Genomic DNA, 21,976 nt, shown 5'->3' on the forward strand with positions numbered 1-21,976 from the left:
GGCCTCAAACTCACAGAGATCTGCCTGCCTCTGCCTCCTGAGTGCTGGGATTAAAGGCGTGTGCCACCACCGCCCGGCGGCACTTCTCTTAAAATGTAAATAGTCCACATATGGGTAGTATAGGAATCAAGATTTATTAATTTATTGCTTATTTATTATAAATTATAATATAAATATAAACAAATAAGTAAATTATTTATTCCAGTAGTATTATTTATCCTTGGTAAGTTATTTTATTAGTCTAATTTTTAGGTCCTTCATCTATAAAATTAAGTGGTTCCAGAGAGAATGGTTAACTTCAGTTATATTCAAATTTGAGGATTGCTATTTCAATATTTTTTTTTCCATGTTATGTAGGTGCCTTTTACCTTGTATTTGAATATATGGACCATGACTTAATGGGACTGCTAGAATCAGGTTTGGTGCACTTTTCTGAGGACCATATCAAGTCATTCATGAAACAGCTAATGGAAGGATTGGATTACTGTCACAAAAAGAATTTCCTCCATCGGGATATTAAGTGTTCTAACATTTTGCTGAATAACAGGTAACATAGTAACCAATTAAGGCTAGTCACTTTTTCCCTTTTGGGTTTTGTCTATATAATTTTTTTCTTGTCATACATGTTGAATGTGTTCATTTATTGTTCTCTCTCTCTCTCTCTCTCTCTTCTCCCCTCTTCTATCATCTTTCCTGATTTAATGTTAGAACTAATTAAGTAGGATTGCAAATGTTTTTTAATTGCTAAGATTCTAGGGTATTGATCTACTAGAGAATATACCATATAGTCAATAAGTAGTGGTGTTACCCAGAATAAACTTAAATATACATTGGGTTCTTAATATTCTTTAGTGGAAAGAAACATTCCTGCCTCTTTAGCTGCATTTGAGACTCTGTCAGTTACTTCCTTTTAGAGGAAAACCTTACCTCAGTACACACAGACACACAGAGTGATAGTGGTTGTGGTAGAAGTTGGATTGCCTGAGATTGTCCAAATTTTAACACTAAAAAGCCTGATAGTTCACACTCTGCAGCTGAGTTTAGTAGTAGAACTAAGCAATTTTATTAATTTTTCAATTTAGTAAGCATCTTTTGATACTTGTTTTAGACAAGGTCTCAGTATGTAGCTCAGATGGCTTTGAACTATGATTCTCTTTCTTAGTCTCCCAAGTGCTGGGATCAAAGGCATATACCACCACAACATACCCACGTTTGTTTGTTTAAGTTAGAATCACCTGGAAAGATGTAGCTTTGAGGAATGACTAGAAATTTATCAGAAAGACTGATAATGAAGATTCAAAATCTGTGACATTGCTTCTACACAAGCACATACATATGAAAGAGTGTGACATGCCTGTAATACCAGCACCGAGAGAGGAAGGGTTTGAAAGTAGGGTGGGGTATATATCAATTGGTAGAGTACTTGCCAGTGTGCACCAAGACCTGGCTTTGATTGTAGTACCACATAGCAGTTTTATGGCCAGCCTGAAACTTTGAGACCCTTATCTCAAAAAGGAAAAAAAATAGTGTATTATGTCTATTAAACTAGAAACATAACATTATTACTAGAGCAAGAAGTAAAGCAATTATGGTGAAAGATGAGGCCGGATTGTTACTGGGAACCAGTTTATGATCTTGTATGTCCTACTGAGGAGGTTACTCTTACCTACCGTTCAAGGGGGGAGGACATTCAAGGTGTCTGTGTAAAGTAGTATTTAAAATTATACTTTATAGCCTTCAAGGCCATTTCAGGCCAGCCAGGGATACATAATAAGACCCTCTATGAAAAAACAGTTTTTTTGTCCTGGAACTCACTCTGTACACCAGGCTGGCTTCTGCTTCTGCTACCAAGTGTTAGGATTAAAGGTATGCACCACTACAACCTGGCTGAAAAACAAATTTATTTATTTATTTATTTATTCCTTTATAATTTATTTATTGGGTTTTCGAGACAGGGTTTTTCTGTGTTATAGCTCTGTCTGTCCTGGAACTCAACTCTGTAGACCAGACTAGCCTCCTGAACTGAAAAAACAAATTATTTTTTGGTTTTTCGAGACAGACTTTCTCTGTGTAGCTTTGCACCTTTCCTGGAACTCACTTTGTAGACCAGGCTGGTCTCGAACTCACAGAGATCCGCCTGGCTCTGCCTCCCTAGTGCCGGGATTAAAGTCGTGCGCCATCACTGCATGGCGAAAAAACAATTTTTAATGAGGGGTACTGGAACTCAACTCGGTAGACCAGGCTGGCCTCGAACTGAAAAAACAAACTTTATTTATTTGTTTGTTTATTATTTATTGGGGTTTCAAGACAGTGTTTTTCTGTGTTACAGCTGTCTGTCCTTGAACTCAAGTCTGTAGACCAGGCTGGCCTCAAAATGAAAAAACAATTTTTAATGAGGGGTAAAGTAGCATTATAGTTGTGGCTATAGCTGGGACTCAGTAATATAACCCTAAACTCAATCCCAAGTACTACGGGAAAGAAGATTTAATAACTGTCAGCTTGAGGCTTTTTGGCGTTTAATATTATATTTTCTTCTGTTCACATTGCTTCTTCATGAGAGGTTATCTCAGAGCAAGTAATAGTTATAGTTCTGTTTTATATCTTTTTTTAGTGAGATTCCCCCTTCCCTGACTTCTCAGAGTCATACTGAATTTCACACTAAATTGAACTCTGACATGGTTACTAGTTGAGATGTTGGGAGCCACAAGTCAACTTGATCAGTCAAGTATCTACTCCTGCTCACTTAGTTCTGTGTACTCAAAGGTCTTCTCTCACCCTCCCCTCTGGTCTCCTTTGTCCAGGCATTCTTTTTTTTTTTTTTTTTTTTTTTTTTAAGATTTTATTTATTTACTATGTATACAGCATGTATGACTGCAGGCCAGAAGAGGGCACCAGATCTCATTGCAGATGGTTGTGAGCCACCATGTGGTTGCTGGGAATTGAACTCAGAACCTCCAGAAGAGCAGTCAGTGCTCTTAACCTCTGAGCCATCTCTCCAGCCCCTGTCCAGGCATTCTTAAGGAAGCTGGAGAGTCTCCTGGCCATATTGGTCTCAAGAGTGGCATGAGATGGCCAGGAGAAAATGTAAGAGGTTGTAAGCAATAGGGGGGAGAAGAGCTAGGCTGGTTTCCATTGTATTTGTTATATAAGTATAAAAAAGACCAATTATGCATGGGTCTTTTGTTATTTTAGTTTTTTAAAATGAATGAGTGTCTCACTCTGTAACCTAGAGTGTCTTCTAACTCATAGTGATCCTCCTGCTTCAGCCTTCCAAGTGATGAGCTGTACCACACCCAACTTGAGGTCTACTGTATTAGAGGTACCTGGCTTTCTGTTGTAGAAGGCTACTAATAGTATGCGGCGAGAGACTAAATAAAGGGAAACCTGTTAAAAATACCATAAGGGCTAGAGATAGTTCAGTGGTTAAGAGTACTTCTGCTTTTGGCTAGCCAGGGTTTGGTTCCTAGTATGCACAGAAGAGCTCACAGCCAATTCCAATTCCAAGGCATCCACTGCCCATTTCTAACCTCTGAGGATTTTTTTTATGTTGTTATTTTAGTTTTTTCAAGACAGGATTTCTCTGTGTAACAGTCCTGGCTGTCCTGGAACTCAATGAGATCTGTCTGCCAAGTGCTGGGATCAAGGATTCTTGCATGTATGCAGTGTGCGTAAAGTCATGCAGGCACACATACACAAGTAAAAGTAATTTATATGCTTATATTGAGACAGTCTTAGTATGTAAGCTGCTGGCCTGGAACTCACTATTATAGATTAGGCTGGCCTGAAACTCATAGCAGCCCACCTGCCTCTGCTCTGATGTTGGGATTAAAGGTGTGTACCATCACAGTTGGCACTGGGGGGTGGAGGAAGGGGAGAGTATCTTTAAGTCATTGGTGGCAGAGGCAGGTTGATCTACATAATGGGAGCCTGTCTGAATAATAAAATAAGTAGAATCCAAGAGAAATGGCCGTGATAGGAATAAGGAATATACTTAACTGCAATGCGGTCATGTTTACAAAGGGAGTAGTCATAGATCTTAAATACCAAATTAGAACACTTAAGAAGAAAGTTTGCCAAGTAAAAGGTCAGAGGTGACATTAGTGGAGTGAAGGGTAAGCAAATATGCAGCACAATCAAGGAAAGGAAGTATAATATGATAGACCGTTAAATTTGGAAGAAATAAAATTGTTGAGTACTTGAAGATCATTTCAAAAGACATTTTAAAATCATGGTCTCAGAAAGTTTTCTTTGCTATTTCTATGTGTATCTATTTCTTCTTGTCATTGGGATATAATATATAAAATAATAGGGTTTTCATTCTTTTGTATATGCCAAAATTTGGCTGTACTTCCACATCAGAGTTTCAGGCTAGCTTCAGCTATCTTTAGTATAATAAAGTAATAAATGTGCTGGGAATATAGCTTAGTATCAGAGTTTTTGCTTAGTATATGTGAGGTTCTAAGTTCAGTTCACAGCATCACAAGAAATAAACAAGGGACAGTGCGATGGCTCTTGTCAAGCATGATGATAGTTCAGTCCCCAGAACTCATAGGGAGCAAGATGTGTTCTCTCTCTCTCTCTCTCTCTCTCTCTCTCTCTCTCTCTCTCTCTCTCACACACACACACACACACACACACACACACACACACACACACACACACCATGGCATACACACTGAAGTAAAGACTAACCACCTTTAATCCCAGCACTGGGGAGGCAGAGTAGGCAGATCTCTGAATTCAAGGCCGGGCTAGTCTACAGAGCAAGTTCTAGGACAGCCAGGTCTACACAGAAAACCCTGTCTCAACAAAAAACAAAAACGATAGAACTAAATAAATAACCTAACAAGTGAAGAAATACTTTTCTTAGTCCCTACTATGATTCATGCAGCAAATAATGCTGGTGATGTTAAAGGCCAGCATAATTTCCATAGATATGTTCTTTTAACTTTTAGTTCTGCTTTGTACCTTGTGTTTTGGGTCCTCTTGAGACCTCAGAAGAACAATCCTCAAGAAATTTGAGGAGCTCTGTTTTTCTTGGTAGAACATAGGTTTTTTTTTTTTTTTTTTTACTGTTTTTCTTTTCTTGGGATTTGCTTATAAATTATTAAACTTTAAAATATTATGAGCCAGATAAAGTGGCTCATGCTTTTAATCCCTACTTTTGTGAAGCTAAAGCTAGAGGATTATCATGAATTCAAGCCAAGACTGGATAATGTAGTGAGATCCTGTTTCATACAGTAAAGAAGGAATATTTTGGGCAAGTGGGTAAAGATGTCCAGACTCATTACTATGAATGATAGTGGTTGATTTAATGTAAAATTTTGTTGCTGTTATTTTTCTTGTTTTAATATTCTGTCCTTTTGCTCATACTTTTGGGGAGCACCTCTTAGGATAACCTCTTTTCTTTACTATCTGATTATATAGTTATGTATGTGCATTGGTGTTTTACCTATGTGTATGCCTGTGTAAGTATTTCTGATACCCTGGAACTGTAGTCATAGTGAGCCACCATGTGGGTGCTTGTAATTGTCCTCTGTAAGAGCAGTCAGTGCTCTTAACTGCTGAGCCATTTCTCCAGTCCCTGCTATCAGAGTTTTGTCTTACCTGAGCTATCAGGTACCTCAGATGCTGTCAGTTCCTTCCAAAAAAACTTTTGTTAGTATTTCATTCTACAAAGGTAGCAGTGCTATAAAATATATTAAAATAGACTGCTTAAATTTAGATAAATAAACAATAATTCTGAAATTCTGAGTAGTTAATAATTTTTAAGTAAGTGCCCCAATTTTATTTAAGATTTATTTTATCTATGAGTGTTCTGTCTCCATGTACAACTTTATGCCAGAAGAGGGCATCAGATCCCACTAGATGCTTGTGAGGCCATTGTGCTTGCTGGGAAGAACTCAGAATCTCTGGAAGCACAGCCAGTGCTCTTAACCTCTGAGCCATCTCTCCAACCCTATGTGTTTAATTTTCTTAAATTATTCCTTGACATCACTGTATACTGAGGGTTGGGAATGTAGTTCAGTAGTATAGCACTTAGCAGATACGTGTACCTGAGTTTAATACCTAGTACTGCAAGAGATGGGGAGGAGGTTGAAGAGAGAGGGAAAAGGAAGAGGAGGAGGAGGTGGTGGTAAAATTAGACAGACACTACCAAACAGAGTCAGAGATGATTGTGATTCCTTTAAAGGAATATGTATCAAACTGCGTATGGTAGTGCAGAGGCATAAAGATTATTATTTGGGGACAGCCTGTAGTCCATAACAACATGTAGACTCAATAAATAAAGCAGTGATTATCAAATTATGGTTTTTCCGACCAGCTCTATTAGTATTGTGTGTGGGCTTGTTAGAAATGCACATTCAGAGCCAGGTGTAATGGCTTTTTGCCAATAATTTCAGCAATTGGGAAGCTGGCACTGGAGGATTACTATGAATTTAAGGCTAGTCCAGGCGAGTTCTTAGGCCTGCCTGGGTTTTAAGTGAGACCCTATCTCAAAAAGAAAAGAAAGATAAATACAGATTTAGGAGCTCAGAAGTAGGGGTTGCAGAATGCTTGCCAAGTATGTGTGAGGCCCTGTGTTTAGTCCCCAGCACTGTGGGTGGAAAAGTATAGATTCATGAACTAAAACCTGTTACTGGATTCATGATTTATGAGAATGAAGCATAGGAAAGTTTTTTGTTGTTGCTTTTTTGTTTGTTTGTTTTTATGTGGTGTTAGGGATCAAACTTAGGGCCTTAGGGTTGCATGTTCTCTGCCACTTAGCTGATTTCTCCAATTTTTGGTACTTTGAGATAGGATCTCACCCTGAGGCCCAAGCTGGCCATGAACCTTGAACCCCTTGCCGCTAATGCCAGGATTAGAAGTATGTGCCATCATGCCTGGCCTTACTATCTCTTAGTCTAGAACAGACCATTTCTTTTTTTTTCTCCCTTTCCATCATTAGGTATTACTTTAGCAGGTAGGAGACACAGATGTCTAGTACCAAGTAAATATTTAAGCTGGCTGGTGGTGGCGCACACCTTTAATTCCCAGCACTGGGAGACAGAGGCAGGCGGATCGCTGTGAGTATGTGTGAGGCCAGCCTGGTCTACAGAGCGAGACCCAGGAAAGGCCCAAAGCTACACAGAGAGACCCTCTTTTGAAAAACCAAATAAATAAATGAATGAATGAATAAATAAATAAAAATAAAAAAATTGAAAGGCCAAGTGTGATGTTGCACACCTTTAATCTCAGCATAAGGATGCAGAGAGGGTAGAGCTCCAAATTCAAGGCCAGCATAGTCTACACAGTGAGGTTGAGGCCAGCCAGGGCTATGTGGTAAATTCCTGCCTTAAAATAAAAAATAATAAAAAAAACAAATAATTAAAACCATTGTGGGAGATATTTACCTATAGTCACAGTTCTTGACAGGGTTCAGGTGAGGTGATTGCTTAAGTCTAGGAGCAGGAGACCGAACTGGGTAATGTATGTAGACTCCATGGTAAAAACGAAAATAAAAAAATTAGAAATCAAATTTAAAAAATGCAATAATAGCATATGTCATTACAAACTTTTTCAGGAGAAGTACAACTTGGGAGGGTAACCTTTAACTTTAGAAATACCAGGCATTAAAACTATTTTTTATAATTCTTTTAGGTGTTCAATTGACACTTAAGTTTACAAGCGTCGTTTGAGAGCTACTCCTTTTACTTATGTAAATAATTGTTTGTTTGTTTTACAGTGGGCAAATCAAACTAGCAGATTTTGGACTTGCTCGGCTCTATAACTCCGAAGAAAGGTGAGGCATTCATCAAAACTACATGTGGGAAAGTTTTACTTGTATCCCATGATTCAAGGCCAACTTTGGCATGGCAAGAGCATTCTCTCAAAAAAAAAAGTAAAACTGAGTGTGGGGATTAGAGAGGAAACCTTTTAATTTTCTGATACTCTAACATTCTACAAATTACAGTGACTTTTAGAGCTCCTTAAATATTTGAATGTTGTTACCACCTAGATGTATTTTGTTTATTTGCTTGTTTTTTTGTTTGTTTTTGAGACAGGGTTTCTTTATGTTACACTCATGTCCTAGAATTCATCAGGCTAGCCTTGAACTCAAAAATACACCTGTAGTCTGTCTGCAGAGTGCTGGAATTAAAGAGTGGGCCACCATGCCCAGCCTTCACTGTTTTTTTAATTTATTTATTTATATGTATACAGTGCGCTGTCAGCATGTATGCTTACACGCCAGAAGAGGGCACCAGATCTTACTACAGATGGTTGTGAGCCACCATGTGGTTGCTGGGGTATTGAACTCAGGACCTTTGGAAGAACAGAGTCCTCTCTCCAGCCCCTTCATTTTTTAAAAAAGACTGTGTGTGTGTGTGTGTGTGTGTGTGTGTATTGCTTTCATACACTTAACTGAAAAGGTATCAAATCCCACTGAAATTTGAGTTGTGTGTGTCATGTGTGTTTGTGTTTGTGTACATTTATGTCTTGAGTGTCTTCCACGTTTGCGGATGCTGGCATTATACACATTTGCCACCATGCCATGCAGCTCTTAGACACTGTCTGAATTCTTCAATCAGCCCTTCACTGAAATAAGTTAACACAAATTGGACTACAAGTTTAGTTACATATTTTCCATCAAAAGCCATTGTACATTTACAACCTGATGGTTTTATATTTCAGTCGCCCTTACACAAATAAAGTTATTACTCTGTGGTATCGACCTCCAGAACTGCTGCTGGGAGAGGAAAGATATACACCAGCCATTGATGTTTGGAGCTGTGGGTAAGACTCTTAACCTTTTGTTTTGTCTGTAACTCACATAGTATTAGCATATACTGTTCTGTCTCTTTATTAGCCATTTGTCTTTCTTCCTAAGTGTATGCACACTTACACGCATACATAAATATAGATAGAAATTTTATTTTTTTAAAAAAGGAAACCACTTAGCAACTTACTTCATTGGCCCAGTCTTTCCTGAATCTGGTAATGCTTCTGTCTCAGCCCCCAGTTAGCTGGGAAAAGAAGCATATATCACTATGCCCAGCTTAGCTCAAGTCTTTTAATTAACATTCCCTTTCCATCTCTCTTGATTTTCATTTGTTTCCTTAACAGTTTCTTTAGGGAAAGCTGGATCATCTATTCTATAGACTTCTCGTAGTCTGGGTTTTTGTTGTCACTATCACAAAAAACAAAAACAATGCTAGGAATGGGATTATATAGCTCAATGACTTGCCTGCCTAATATAGTATGTGAAATCCTGTGTTTACTCTTCAGTATTGCAAAAGGCTAGTTATTTCATTTTGTTTTCTAGTTTTCATAGTAGTAAGGTGGTTTTTCTACTGTCCTGAAAAAATAACCAGTGAGAAGATTTGATTTATTTGTTTTCTTGTTTATTAGGTTCATTAGGAACTGGTAGACTTACATGTTTGATGTAATAATTGTACTCTTTTTTAAAAATACATATTTGATTTGTGTATGTGTGTAAGAGGGAGAGAGAAGAGAATGAAAAGGAGAGAATAGGACAGAGCGGTGCGAGCATATGCCAAGTTTGTGGGAGTGCCCACATAACCCAGGAAAGGGTGTCCAATCCGCTGGAGCTAGGTAGGCAGTTGTGAGCGTCCTGACATGGTGCTGGGAACCAAACTCTGGTTATCTTCAAGTAAAGCAAGTAGTCTTGATATTCTATCCATCTCTCCCTTCTTTACTGTATTAGTTCTTGTTCAAACTTCCTAATCTTAGTCTAGTCTAAATTTGATCGGGTTAGTTGTTGAGTTGTCTTCCTTGTTTTTTTTTTTTTTTTTTTTTTGTTGTTGTTGTTTTTGTTGTTGTTGTTCTAGCTTTATATCTCTTAAGGAGTGTTCTTTTTATCTGTTTCCTCCCACTCCCTTCTCTTTTCTTCCTTCCTTTTGATTTTCTACTCAGGGTCTCTCTAACCCTGGTTATGTTGGTTTACTATATAGACTAGTCTGGCTTCATATTTGTGGCAGTTTTCCTACCTTTTCCTCCCAAATGCTGGGGTTGTAAGTGTGCACCAACACAGATACTCTGAAAAAATTTTTCTTTTAAGATGTCACATTTAGCCCAGATTATCAACAAACTCACTGTATAGCCCAAGAAGTCCTTCAATTCCTAATTCATCTGCATCCAACTGCTAAGTGTTGGGATTGCAGATATATGTACCATTTCTGGCTTGAAAATGGAATTTAAAAGCTACATTTTTTATGTTAAGGATCAGTGTTTTTATTTTTATTTATTCTTTTGAGACAGGGTCCTGATAGGTATCTCTGGCTGGATGGGAAGTTCCTTGAAGTTCTCAGGGCTCTACCTGACTCAGCCTCCCTCTCCCCTCAGGTGCTTAAAGGCATGTACCACCATGCAAGGGTCCTAAATATTTTAAATGGTTCACATTTGTGATTTGTATGTGGTGTGGCCCCCTGCTGTCACCTTTTGTTGGTTATGAGTGCCACATACTTACTTCCTAAAATAGTGTGTCATCTTTCCCATTTCCCCCCTTCCTCTATTGTAAGTTTTAAAGAGGAGTGCTGTGGTTCTTATTTTTAAAATTCAACAAAATGGTAGCCTGCCTTAATCAAATGATGCTTTAGTTTAAATGACTGAAACTGGGTATATTTATATTCAAAAGTACTATCTCGTTTTATTATAGCTAAACTAGAAAGTTAACTCATTAAGGTGAATAAGGAAGAGCTAGGTGCAGGAAAATTGAGTTCAGAGTCATCCTTGAAGCCAACCTGGGCTACATGAGAGACTCTATTTCAAAAAACAAAACAAAAGGAAAAACAAGATGCATGGGCAGAATTTATAGTTGTATTGGTGGGCTTTTTACAGTCTGTACGACCTGCTTGCTTACTGTGATGACTAAAATGTTGATTACATATTAAAGAAGTCTTTCACACCAAAGGACTGGAAACAAACCAAAGAGAACTCTGAAGCGGAGCCAGTGTGGTGGCACATAGTTGTCTTTTTAGCACTTAAATATACAAATCTGGGTAGATAATAAGAAAAACTAGTTTAACAAATTATATGAAGCAATTGACAAGTGGAGTCAGGACGATTAAGAGTTCAAGATATAGCTGGGTAGTTGTGGTGCTCACCTTTAATCCCAGAACCCAGGAAGCAGAGGCAAATGGAACTCTGAATTCGAGGCCAGCCTGGTCTACAGAATGAGTTCTAGGACTGCCGGAGCTATATAGAAAAAACCCTATCTGGAACTTGTGTGTTCCCCCCCCCCATTCAGGGTCTTCTATTTTACTAGTTGGTTTAAAACTGTGTTTAGAAGTTAATTTGACAGTTAATATTGGAAACAAGCTTTATTTATTCTTATTCTATTGCTGACTAAAGTTTGAAAGAATTAGTTACCAGCCAGTCAAATTAGGGAAGACACTAGAAAAGCTAATAAAGCAAATTATAGGAGAAGTAAAAATTTGGCCATTTTAGGTTAAAAATGCTAATAAAGTGAGTCATAGTGATGCAGGCCTTTAATCTTAGCACTTGAGAGGCAGAAGCAAGTGGATCTCTGATTGAGGCCAGCCTGATCTGTATAGCAAGTTCTAAGCCAGCCAGGTATACATTGTGAGGCCCTTTCTCAAAGAAAAGAAGAAAGAATAAGAGAAAGAGGAAGAAGGGGCCTGGCAGTGGTGGTGGTGGTGGTGGTGGTGGTGGTGGTGGTGGTGGTGGTGGTGGTGGTGGTGGTGGTGGTGGTGGTGGTGGTGGTGGTGGTGCACGCCTTTAATCCCAGCAGTTGGGAGGCAGAGGCAGGTGGATCTCTGTGAGTTTGAGTCCAGCCTGGTCTACAGAGTGAGTTTCAGGACAGCCAGGGCTATAAAGAGAAACCCTGTCTTGAAAAACAAAACAAAAAGAGGAAGAAGAAGAAGTAAATGCTGATAGAGGGGCTGGAGCCAATAAAGTTTGCTTAGTGATTAATAGCACTTGATGCTCTCACTGAGGAACCCAGGTTTGGTTCTCAGCATCAATCCATAACTCTAATCCTGGGGGATCTTAATAACTTTGATCTCCATGTATATGTGATACTCACATACATGCTCATACACACACAATACATATAATTTTAAATATAAATCTTGGGGGATGCAGAGATGGCTCAGCACTTAAGAGCATTTGCTGCTCTTTCTGAGGATGGCCATGGATCAGTTTCCAGTATACATAATAGGTAATACCTGTAATTCCTGCTCAAGGGGATAAAATATTTTTTCTAGACTCCAAGAAACCCACACATAAATAATAAAAAATAAATGGTTTTTTAAGTGGGGGTTGAATATGATCAAAATACATCATATAAAATTCTCAAAGAATTAGTAAAAATACTCTATTTAAATGAAAATTGGTACAGAGCCCAGGGTGGTGGTAGAAGCCTGAAATCCTGACATTTTTGAAGTGGGGGCTGGAAAATTGGGAGTTCAGGGCCAGCCTAGGCTGCATGAGACTATATGTTCCTAAAACCCAACAAAAAGTACATTAAAATAACCAGTGCCATGCATTTAAAAAAAAAATCTTTTTTGGAAACAGTTTGAGGTTGTCCTGAAACTCATTATAAAGACCAGACTGGCCTCCAACTCAGAGAGATACATATCTCTGCCTCCCAAATGTTAGGATTGAGGGATGCACCATCACTGCCCGACATGCTCCTGCTTTTTTTAAGTTTATTTTATTTTATGTGTGCAAATACTTTGTCTCTGTGTATGTGTGTATCTTTTCCACCATATGCCTGGTGCCTGAGGATCTCAGAAGAAGGTATTAGATCCCCTGAAAGTGGGATTGCAGATTGTTGTGAGCTACCTTGTAGTTGCTTAGATATTGAACCCAGGTCCTCTTCAAAAACAAGTGATCTTAACCACTGAGATAGTTCTCTAGCCCTGATGTTTGGTTTTTTTTTTTTCTAAAGTTTTGTTTTGTTTTATTCATTTATATTGTGTTACATGTGTGATGTGTATGCATGTGAGAATGAGGGATGTGTGTTTCCCTTTTGTTATTCACTGCTGGCCTAACTTCAAGGGATTCTCTTCTTGCCTTTGTCTCCCATCTTGCTATAGGATCACTGGGATTATAGGCACTCAATCACACTCAGCTTTAAGTGGCTTCTGTAGATTCACACACAGGTCTCAATACTTGCTTTACCTACTGAACCATCTCCATAGCGCTGAGTGTCCATTTCAAAATAACAAAGGTATTTAGACAGAATTTATTTAAGTCTTGATTTAATTCATTTTATCTGATAACACATTGGTATCTTTGTAAATATATTGCCAGAGGGGTTTCTTTGTAGAAACTGCTAACCATCCTTGTAAAATTATCTGTATTTCCTTAGATTACCATGGTGTGACAGAGATGAAGAACTCTTAGCTCCTTTTGCTTATAAAGGACTATTGTCTATAGGCAGCAGAGTTTGATCTGCTGGCAAATTTAAATCCTTTATAATGTCTGTTTTTACTACAAGAAGTTGTTTTTATCTTTTAGGAAACTGAGACACTGAAGTCCTGGGCTAATTTTACCACACAGTATATTGCATGTAACCCAGGATGCTATAAATGTTTATTGAGACACACTTTAGATAAGCTCAATGTATTTCTTTCTGACCTTTGAATTTTATTCTTTTTAGATGCATCCTTGGGGAACTGTTCACCAAGAAACCTATTTTTCAAGCCAATTTGGAACTAGCTCAGCTAGAACTGATCAGGTACAGTGACACATATGCTCTTAAGTGCTTGCGTATGATAAATAAGAACTTCTTGTTGTTGTTGTTGGTTTGGTTTGTATCTTTGGAGCCTGTCCTTGAACTCACTCAGTAGACCAGGCTGGCCTTGAACTCACAGAGATCTGCCTATTTCTGCCTCTAGAGTGCTGGGATTAAAGGCATTCGCTACTACCACCCAGCTAAAGGAGAACTTCTTAAACTTCTTTCACTTATAACCTATTTTCACCTGAGAAGTTTTTTACACAACCATGGGTAATAGATGTATATAATGTATATAATAAGTTTACAAATCAAACATGTACTGATGATAAATTTTGAATTGATTGTAAAGTAATTTTTGGCATAAACTTAATTTTACAATTTATTAAAGGTGAAGTTAAACTTGTATATTGATCAAATAGATATGCTTGTTTATTTTTACAATTCATTTTAATTTTTAATTTAAGTGTGGGCTCATGCATATAGATGTCAGCCTTATGAACTTACAACCTTTCCATCTTAGGATCCCATGATAGAAGAGAATGAATACCACTACTTGTACAATGACTTGCACAAACACTGATGGGCAGAACAGGCAAAGGAAGAAATAATCAGGGGGAAAAAATGAAGAAACCAAATGGGGCTGGACAGTTGGCTTAGTAGTTAAGAGCAGTGGCTGCTCTTGCAAAGGATGTGGGTACAATTCCTAGCACCCACATGGCAGCTCAGAACTATCTGTGGCTACAATTCCAGGCAGTCTGACACCCTCTCAGACATACATGCAGACAAAACACCAATGCACATAAAATAAAAGTAAATTAAAAAAAAAAGGAAACCAGGCATCGTGGCACGTGCCTTTAATCCCAGCACTTGGGAAGCTAGAGGCAGACCTGTTATACATCGTGAGTTCTAGACAAGTCAGCAGCACTACATAGTGAGACCTTATCTCAACATTAATAATGTAAATAAAAGAAATAGTTGGAAATTCATTTAATTTTTTAGTGAAACTCTAGTGATTAACTCAAATGGCAGTTTCTAATATCAAATATTCTAACATAGTACAATCTAAAAGTAATACTAATTTGATACTTACATCCCTAAGAATGATGGTAGGGGGCTGGTGAGATGGTTCAGTGGTTAAGAGCAGTGACTGCTCTTCTAGAGTTTCTGAGTTCAACTCCCAGCAACCACATGCAGGCATACAATCATTGATCGTGTGATCTGATGCTCTCATCTGAAATAAAGGTGTGCATGCAGATAGAGCACTCATACACATCAAATAAATAAATAAATCTTTTAAAAAAACAGAATGATGGTAGGGCTTTATTTATTTTTAATTTTTTTATATATTTTTATTTTATGTGCCTTGTTTTTTCATGTATGTATGTCTGTGTGAGGGTGTCAGATCTTGGAGTTACACACAGTTTTTAACTGCCATGTGTGTTCTGGGAATTGAACCTGGGTCCTTTGTAAGAGCAGTCAGTGCTCTTAACTACTGAGCCATCTCTCCATCCGTACAAATTTATTGAAAGCTTTCCCTTTTTTTATTTTTGGGGGGACAGTCTTGGCTGTCTTAGAGCTTGATTTGTAGACCAGTCTGGTTTGGACCTCATAGAAATCCTCCTGCCTTTGGAGTGCTGAGATTAAAGGCTAAAGCCTTTGTTTTCCTTTCTTTTTTTTTTCTATTTTGTTTTTTTCAAGACAGGGCTTCTCTGTTTACCCCTGGCTGACTGGAACTGGCTTTGTAGACCAGACTAGCCTTGATCCAACTAACTCTGCCTCCCGAATGCTGGGATTAAAGGCATGCACGATGAGGACACCCAACTAGTTTTTCTTCATTAAGCCAGTATGTTTTTAAAAGAACCAAAAGCTATAAATACAGTAAGACACTGAGTTTACAGCACGATAGTCTCAGTTCTGAGCTGGGGTATTTCAGACAGTGTTCATCAGCATTCTCTGGGATTATATCACTCACAGTGCAAGGTTGTTGTGTACTCAGTCAAGATTTCAGTGAAGTCATACAGCACAACACTGGGGAGTGGTGCCAGAAAAATCTCAGACTTATTACACAGTTGATTTTTAGTTTTTTGGGTTTTTTTTATGTATTACTGTTGCCAAATTTGTCATGATCCAGTTATGCAATCATTAGTCATAACTCACACTTTATTATTTTTTTAAAGGTTTACTTATTTATTATGTATTCAATGTTCTGCCTGTATGTCTGCCTACAGACCAGAGGAGAGCACCAGATTTTAATTACAGGTGGTTGCGAACCACAATGTAATTGCTGGGAATTGAACTCAGGACCTCTGGAAGAGCAGCCAAGGGCTCTTAACCACTGAACCATCTCTCCAGCCCCATATAACCCACACTTTTAAAACTAGATAATGAATAGATAATTGAATCCTCCAATTTCTATAACATTTTTCAGTTATTCCATCAAATGATACAATAAATTCCTCTTTGCTCAGTCCAGCTTACCATCTCTTCTTTTTGTTAGCGTGTGGACATAGAAATTATGTTTTAGGGGACTGGAGAGATGGCTCAGCAGTTGAGAGCTCTTCCTATTCTTGAGGAGTATCTGGGTTCTGTTCCTTATGTATTTGAGTGCATATATGTAATTGCACCACATGCATGCATGGTGCTGTTGGATCCTGTAAAACTGGAGTTATAAAGCCTGCCATGTGGGTGCTGGAAACTGAACTTGGATCCTACTTAAAGTGCTTTTAACCTTTGAGCCACCTCTCCAGCTCTGTAATATCTAAGTCTTAACTTCATATTTTTATTCGTCATATACAAATACGCTATATTTGAGCACAGTGGTGCTTTTACTACCAGCTATATAGAAGGCCAAGGCAGTAAGAATCCTTTAAGCTCGAGAGTTCAGGGCCAGCCTTGGCAGTCATGTAAGTCTCCATCTCAAAAATAGAAGTAGAAAAAACTGGCAAGATGGCTCAACAGGTAAAAACACTTGCTTCCAACCAAGCTTGATGGTACTCTCACATGATAATAGGAGAGACTACCAAAAGTTGTCCACTGAGTTTGATATGTGCACAATAATAAATGTAAAAAAATTTGCTGAAAAAATATTTTTCAGACTGATCTCCTTGAAAAATGATCCAACAAACCTCAGCTCCTCACATGATGCTCAATGGTTAGTGGTGGTGTCAGTGTTTGTAGAATCAAACTTACAGTGGCCCACCCAGTGAGATGGCTTCTTGGGTACACAGGTGCTTACCATTAAGCCTGACAACCTAAGTTCCTTCTGCAGGACCCACAGGGTAAAAGAAGAGAAATGGCATATGCACCACTTCCCATAAAAACTAAATAAATGTAATTGAACTCATTAAAACAATAAAAAGTAAAATGGGGGCTGGGTAGATGTCTCAGTAGTAAAGTATTTATCGTGTGGTTATGATAAGCTGAATTTGATCCTCAGAACCTATATTTTAAAAAGCTAGATGTGATGTTGCATGCTTGTGGCTGCTGGTGAGGCAGAAAGAGGTGATCTTGGCACTCATTGACTAGCCACTGTTGCCACTTCAGCAAGCTTTAGGCCTCATGAGAAAGCCTTCAGGTGAATAACATTTAAGGAACATCATCTGAGGTTGGCCTCTATATGCATACACATATACACAAATAAAGGATGCTGTTTCTTTGGGTGGCTACTTTATTCTTAAGTGTAGCTCAGTTCAAGAAAAGGAGTGTAGCTGGGCTGTGGTGGCACACGCCTTTAGTCCAGCATTTGGGAGGCAGAGGCAGGCAGATCTCTGAGTTCCAGGACAGCCAGAGCTACACAGAGAAACTCGGTCTCGAAAAAGAAACAAAGAACATAATTCTCTGTGGAGTACATGTTTTCTTCCTCCTTCCACCATGTAGGTCCCGAGGCTTGAACTCAGGTCATAAGGCTTGGCAAGAGGAGTCTTTTCTCACTGAGCTGTCTGTCTACCCACAGTTTTAAAATGTAATCTATGAATATGCAATTTGGAGAAGGCTTGGAGAATGGAATTTGAGCCTCTCTTGCTATACTTTGCTTTCTTCTTTTTCCTTTCCTTTTTCTGTTCCTTTCCCTTGTTTTTCTTTTGGTTATTTTTGTTTGATTTTTCATTTTGAAGAAGAGTCTCTTTATAAGCCCTACTGACCACAAATTCACAGTCCTTTAACCTCAATCTCCTAAATGCTGGGATTATAGGCATGTATGACTTTTTTTCCCCTTCTTTAATAAAATAAATGGGAAAAGGTGATATATAACTCATTATTGTAATAGTAATACATGCTCAGTTATCAATAAACATTTCTTTCTTTTCAAAAAAGAAACAAAAGGGCTAGAGACATGGCTCAGTAGTTAAGGGCACTGGCTGCTTTTCCAAAGGTCCTGAGTTCAATTCCTAGCAACTATATGGTAGCTTACAACCATCTGTAATCATGCAGGCAGAACACTGTATATATAATTAAAAAAAAGAAAGAAAGAAAGAAACAAACAAACAAAGATAACAAGGTCTCTGTAGCCCAGGCTGTCCTGGAAGTTGCTCTGTAGACTAGAATGGCCTTGAACTCAGAGATCCACCTGCCACTGCCTCCCAAGTGCTGAGATTAAAGGCGTACACCAACTCTTACAATTTGTACTGTTTGAAATTAATGCTCCTTAGTGTGGGGTGGCCAATGTTTTTAATCTCAGCCTCTGGAAGAATAGGAAGGTTCTTGAATTCAAAGTTCAAGGCTATTCTGATCTATGTAATGTGTCCTGGAAAGCCAGGGCTGCATAATCGAGAGAACTGGTCCAAAAAAAGAAGATAAGAAATTAATTTTAACTAAATTGAATAAAATTGATGATGTGAATCTTCATAGGCAAGAACATGTTTTACAAAATATGTGAATCGTTTTGGATTGTACTTTCAGTACTTGCTGTCTTTCAGTATTTCCAGTATGTTTTCTTTTTCTTTTTTTTAATTTTTTTTTTTTTTTTTTTTTTTTTTTTTTCGAGACAGGGTTTCTCTATGTCGTTTTGGTGCCTGTCCTGGATCTCACCCTATAGACCAGGCTAGCTTTGAACTCACAGAGATCCACCTGGCTCTGCCTCCCGAGTGCTGGGATTAAAGGCGTGCGCTGGGTTCCAGTATGTTTTCTTGTAACCAGTTCTCTTATTGCTTTTCCTTAGAGCAGTAAGGTCATACTTCACTTTTTTTAAAAATACCTACTAATATGATAAACCATAGATTTCCTCAGATCCCAGGAGATAATTTCTCCTTCAAGAACCTCTAGAAGTCATGATACTGGTGATTCGCTTCATTGCACTCAGCTTTTGCTTTCTTTTCAGTCGTCTCTGTGGTAGCCCTTGTCCAGCAGTGTGGCCTGATGTTATCAAGCTGCCCTACTTCAACACCATGAAACCCAAGAAGCAATATAGAAGACGTCTAAGAGAAGAATTCTCTTTGTGAGTTTCACACAATCATATTATATCTCCTTTCTCTTTGCAGCTTTTGTTGGGACTTGACTTTTACTGTTAAGCCCAACTTACTACAGCAAACATTTTAATTACATTTTCTTTTTAAAAGATTTGTTTATTTTATGTGCATTGGTGTTTTGCCTGTGTGAGGGTGTCGGATTGCCTGGAACTGGAGGTACAGACAGTATGAGCTGCCATATAGGTGTTGGGGCTTTCTAGGTATCTAGAAGAGCAGTCAGGGATCTGAACCACTAAGCCATCCCTGCAGCTCCTTAATAATATTTTTGTTGTTTTGTTTTTCTGAGATGGTCTCACTGTGTATCCTTGATTGGCCTGGAACTCACTACAAAGACTAGGCTGGTTTTAAACTCATAGGGACTCATCTGCTTCTGTCTCCTGCGTGCTGGCATTCCATTAAACCTAGTCATGTTCATTCATTCATTTATGTATTTGTGTGTGTGGGTCAGAAAACAATTTTTAGGAATCCAATCTTTTTTGACCATGTGGGTCCCAAGGGTATGATACTGGTCATAAGGCTTGGTAACAGATGCCTTTACCAGATGAGCTACCTTAACTAGCCCATGGTAGACCTTTTATTTTATATGTATGCATGTTTTCCCCTGAATGAATATATATGTACCATGTTTGTGTCTGGTGCCTACAGAGGGTGGAAGAGGGTGTTGGATGCCCTAGAACTGGAGTTTGGAAGAGTGTGAGCTGCCATTTGGGTACTGGAAATTAAGCCTATTAGGTCCTCTGCAAGAGAGTCCAGTGTTCTTTTTTTTGTTTGTTTGTTTGTTTTGTTTTTTGTTTTTTTTTTTTGTTTTTTCGAGACAGGGTTTCTCTGTGTAGCTTTGCACCTTTCCTGGAACTCACTCGGTAGCCCAGGCTGGCCTCGAACTCACAATGATCCACCTGGCTCTGCCTCCCAAGTACTGGGATTAAAGGCGTGCGCCACCACCGCCCGGCGAGTCCAGTGTTCTTTTTTTTTTTTTTTTTTGGTTTTTCGAGACAGGGTTTCTCTGTGTAGCTTTGCGCCTTTCCTGGAGCTCACTTGGTAGCCCAGGCTGGCCTCGAACTCACAGAGATCCGCCTGACTCTGCCTCCCAAGTGCTGGGATTAAAGGCGTGCGCCACCAACGCCCGGCGAGTCCAGTGTTCTTAACCTCTGAGCCCTCTCTCCAGTTTTAGACATTTTATTTTTGAAGAGTTTGTTCTATCAGAACCTATTTCTAATTTTCTCTTCTGAAGGCCTTGTACAAATGAAAACCATTTTATGTAGAACAGTATGTGGATTTGCTTGTGGTCTTTTTGATCGTCCTGAGGAAAGAGAACAGAATTATTGATTTTAATAGTTTGCATTGTAGCATTTTTAAAATCATGGCTCAGATCTGTTGCTTGCATTAGCCAGTTTCCAATTTCCTTTGCTCAGTTTTACATGAAGATGGAAATTCAAGTAACTTTTGATACAGGTTTCCAGGTTTGTTGTGAGTTTTTGATTTCTCTGTTTCTTTCTATAGCATTCCTTCAGCAGCACTTGATTTATTGGACCACATGCTGACACTTGATCCTAGCAAGCGTTGCACAGCTGAACAGACCCTGCAGAGTGACTTCCTTAAAGATGTGGAACTCAGCAAAATGGCACCTCCAGAGTAAGTATTGGTGACTGTACAATGATTTTAAACTTCCTCCTAGACTCAGAAAATGAGAAACTAAAAAAAAAAATCACTATGAATGATTATGTCAGTCCTGATGGAGTGTTAACTGTGAATAAGATCACATATATTAAATAAGGAATAGATTTAACAACCATATTTGTTCTAATCTGATTCAAGCTATTTTCTTTCTGTTTCTAGATCTCTAGTGTATATTGTGATAAACAATGTCTTTGAAAATATTCCTTGTAGTTTTTGCTCTTAACCATTCCTTCTGGTTTAATCATTTATGTTGTGACTATGTATTTCTCATACTGCAAGAACAGTTCTAATTTTAAATAGTTTGCATCATTGTCAGGTGGGTAACTCTATTTATTTATTTATTTATTTATTTATTTATTTATTTATTTATTTATTTATACCAGGTTGTTCTTGAACTCAGAGATCTGCCTGCCTTTTCTTCATGAATTTTTATGTAAACATGTAGTTTTGTTGTATCTCTTTCATCATTTTTTTTTTTTTACTTTTCTTATGTGTGTGTGTGAGAGAGAGAGAGAGAACGAGCGTGAGCGAGCATGCACACACATACACATAAGCTACAGCACTTGTGTAGAGGTCAGAGGTCAACTTGGGAGTCAGTGCTCTGGCTCTACCTTTATAGATCTAATAAATTCAGGTGGTAAGACTTCTGCTTCTAGTGCCTTTATTACCTTAGCCATCTCCTGGGTCCTCTTTCATCACAATTTTTTGAATAGAATGTACATGAGAGGATCTTCAGAAACTTTATGGCATATACAAGATCCTTTATCTTTGAACTTATCACTAGCAGTATTAATAGCTTTTGTGCTAGATTTATTGTTTATGGTTATTTATGTCAGTACTATGGTCCTTGCATGTGTTAGTCAAATAAATATTTTACCACTGAGCTGTATTCCCAAGCCTCTTTTGTTTTTGCTAGTTTTTCTTGTATATTTGTTTGTTTGATTGATTTTACTTCCTTTTTTTTTTTTATTTTTTTATTTTTTCAGACAGGGTTTCTCTGTGTAGTTTTGGAGCCTATCCTGGAACTCACTCGGTAGACCAGTCTGGCCTCAAAGTCACAGAGATCTGCCTGACTCTGCCTCCCAAGTGCTGGGATTAAAGGAGTATGCCACCACTGCCCAGCAATTTTACT

At 38.4% G+C, this 21,976-nt stretch overlaps 1 protein-coding gene across 28 annotated transcripts in view; it reads left to right on the forward strand.

Annotated features, from left to right (window-relative positions):
• Cdk12 (cyclin dependent kinase 12) overlaps positions 1 to 21,976 on the forward strand; it is a 110,581-nt gene that overhangs the window by 23,530 nt on the left and 65,075 nt on the right. For all 28 annotated transcript variants that reach the window (XM_076543313.1, XM_076543315.1, XM_042282734.2 and 25 more), the window contains exons 6-11: positions 358 to 547; positions 7,727 to 7,783; positions 8,674 to 8,775; positions 13,628 to 13,705; positions 19,020 to 19,136; positions 20,668 to 20,799. In XM_076543313.1, the coding sequence (XP_076399428.1) occupies positions 358 to 547; positions 7,727 to 7,783; positions 8,674 to 8,775; positions 13,628 to 13,705; positions 19,020 to 19,136; positions 20,668 to 20,799 (676 nt within the window). The remainder of the gene's footprint in view (positions 1 to 357; positions 548 to 7,726; positions 7,784 to 8,673; positions 8,776 to 13,627; positions 13,706 to 19,019; positions 19,137 to 20,667; positions 20,800 to 21,976) is intronic.

The sequence above is a fragment of the Peromyscus maniculatus genome, chromosome 8 (genome assembly GCF_049852395.1).
Source record: "Peromyscus maniculatus bairdii isolate BWxNUB_F1_BW_parent chromosome 8, HU_Pman_BW_mat_3.1, whole genome shotgun sequence".
Lineage (NCBI taxonomy): Eukaryota > Metazoa > Chordata > Mammalia > Rodentia > Cricetidae > Peromyscus > Peromyscus maniculatus.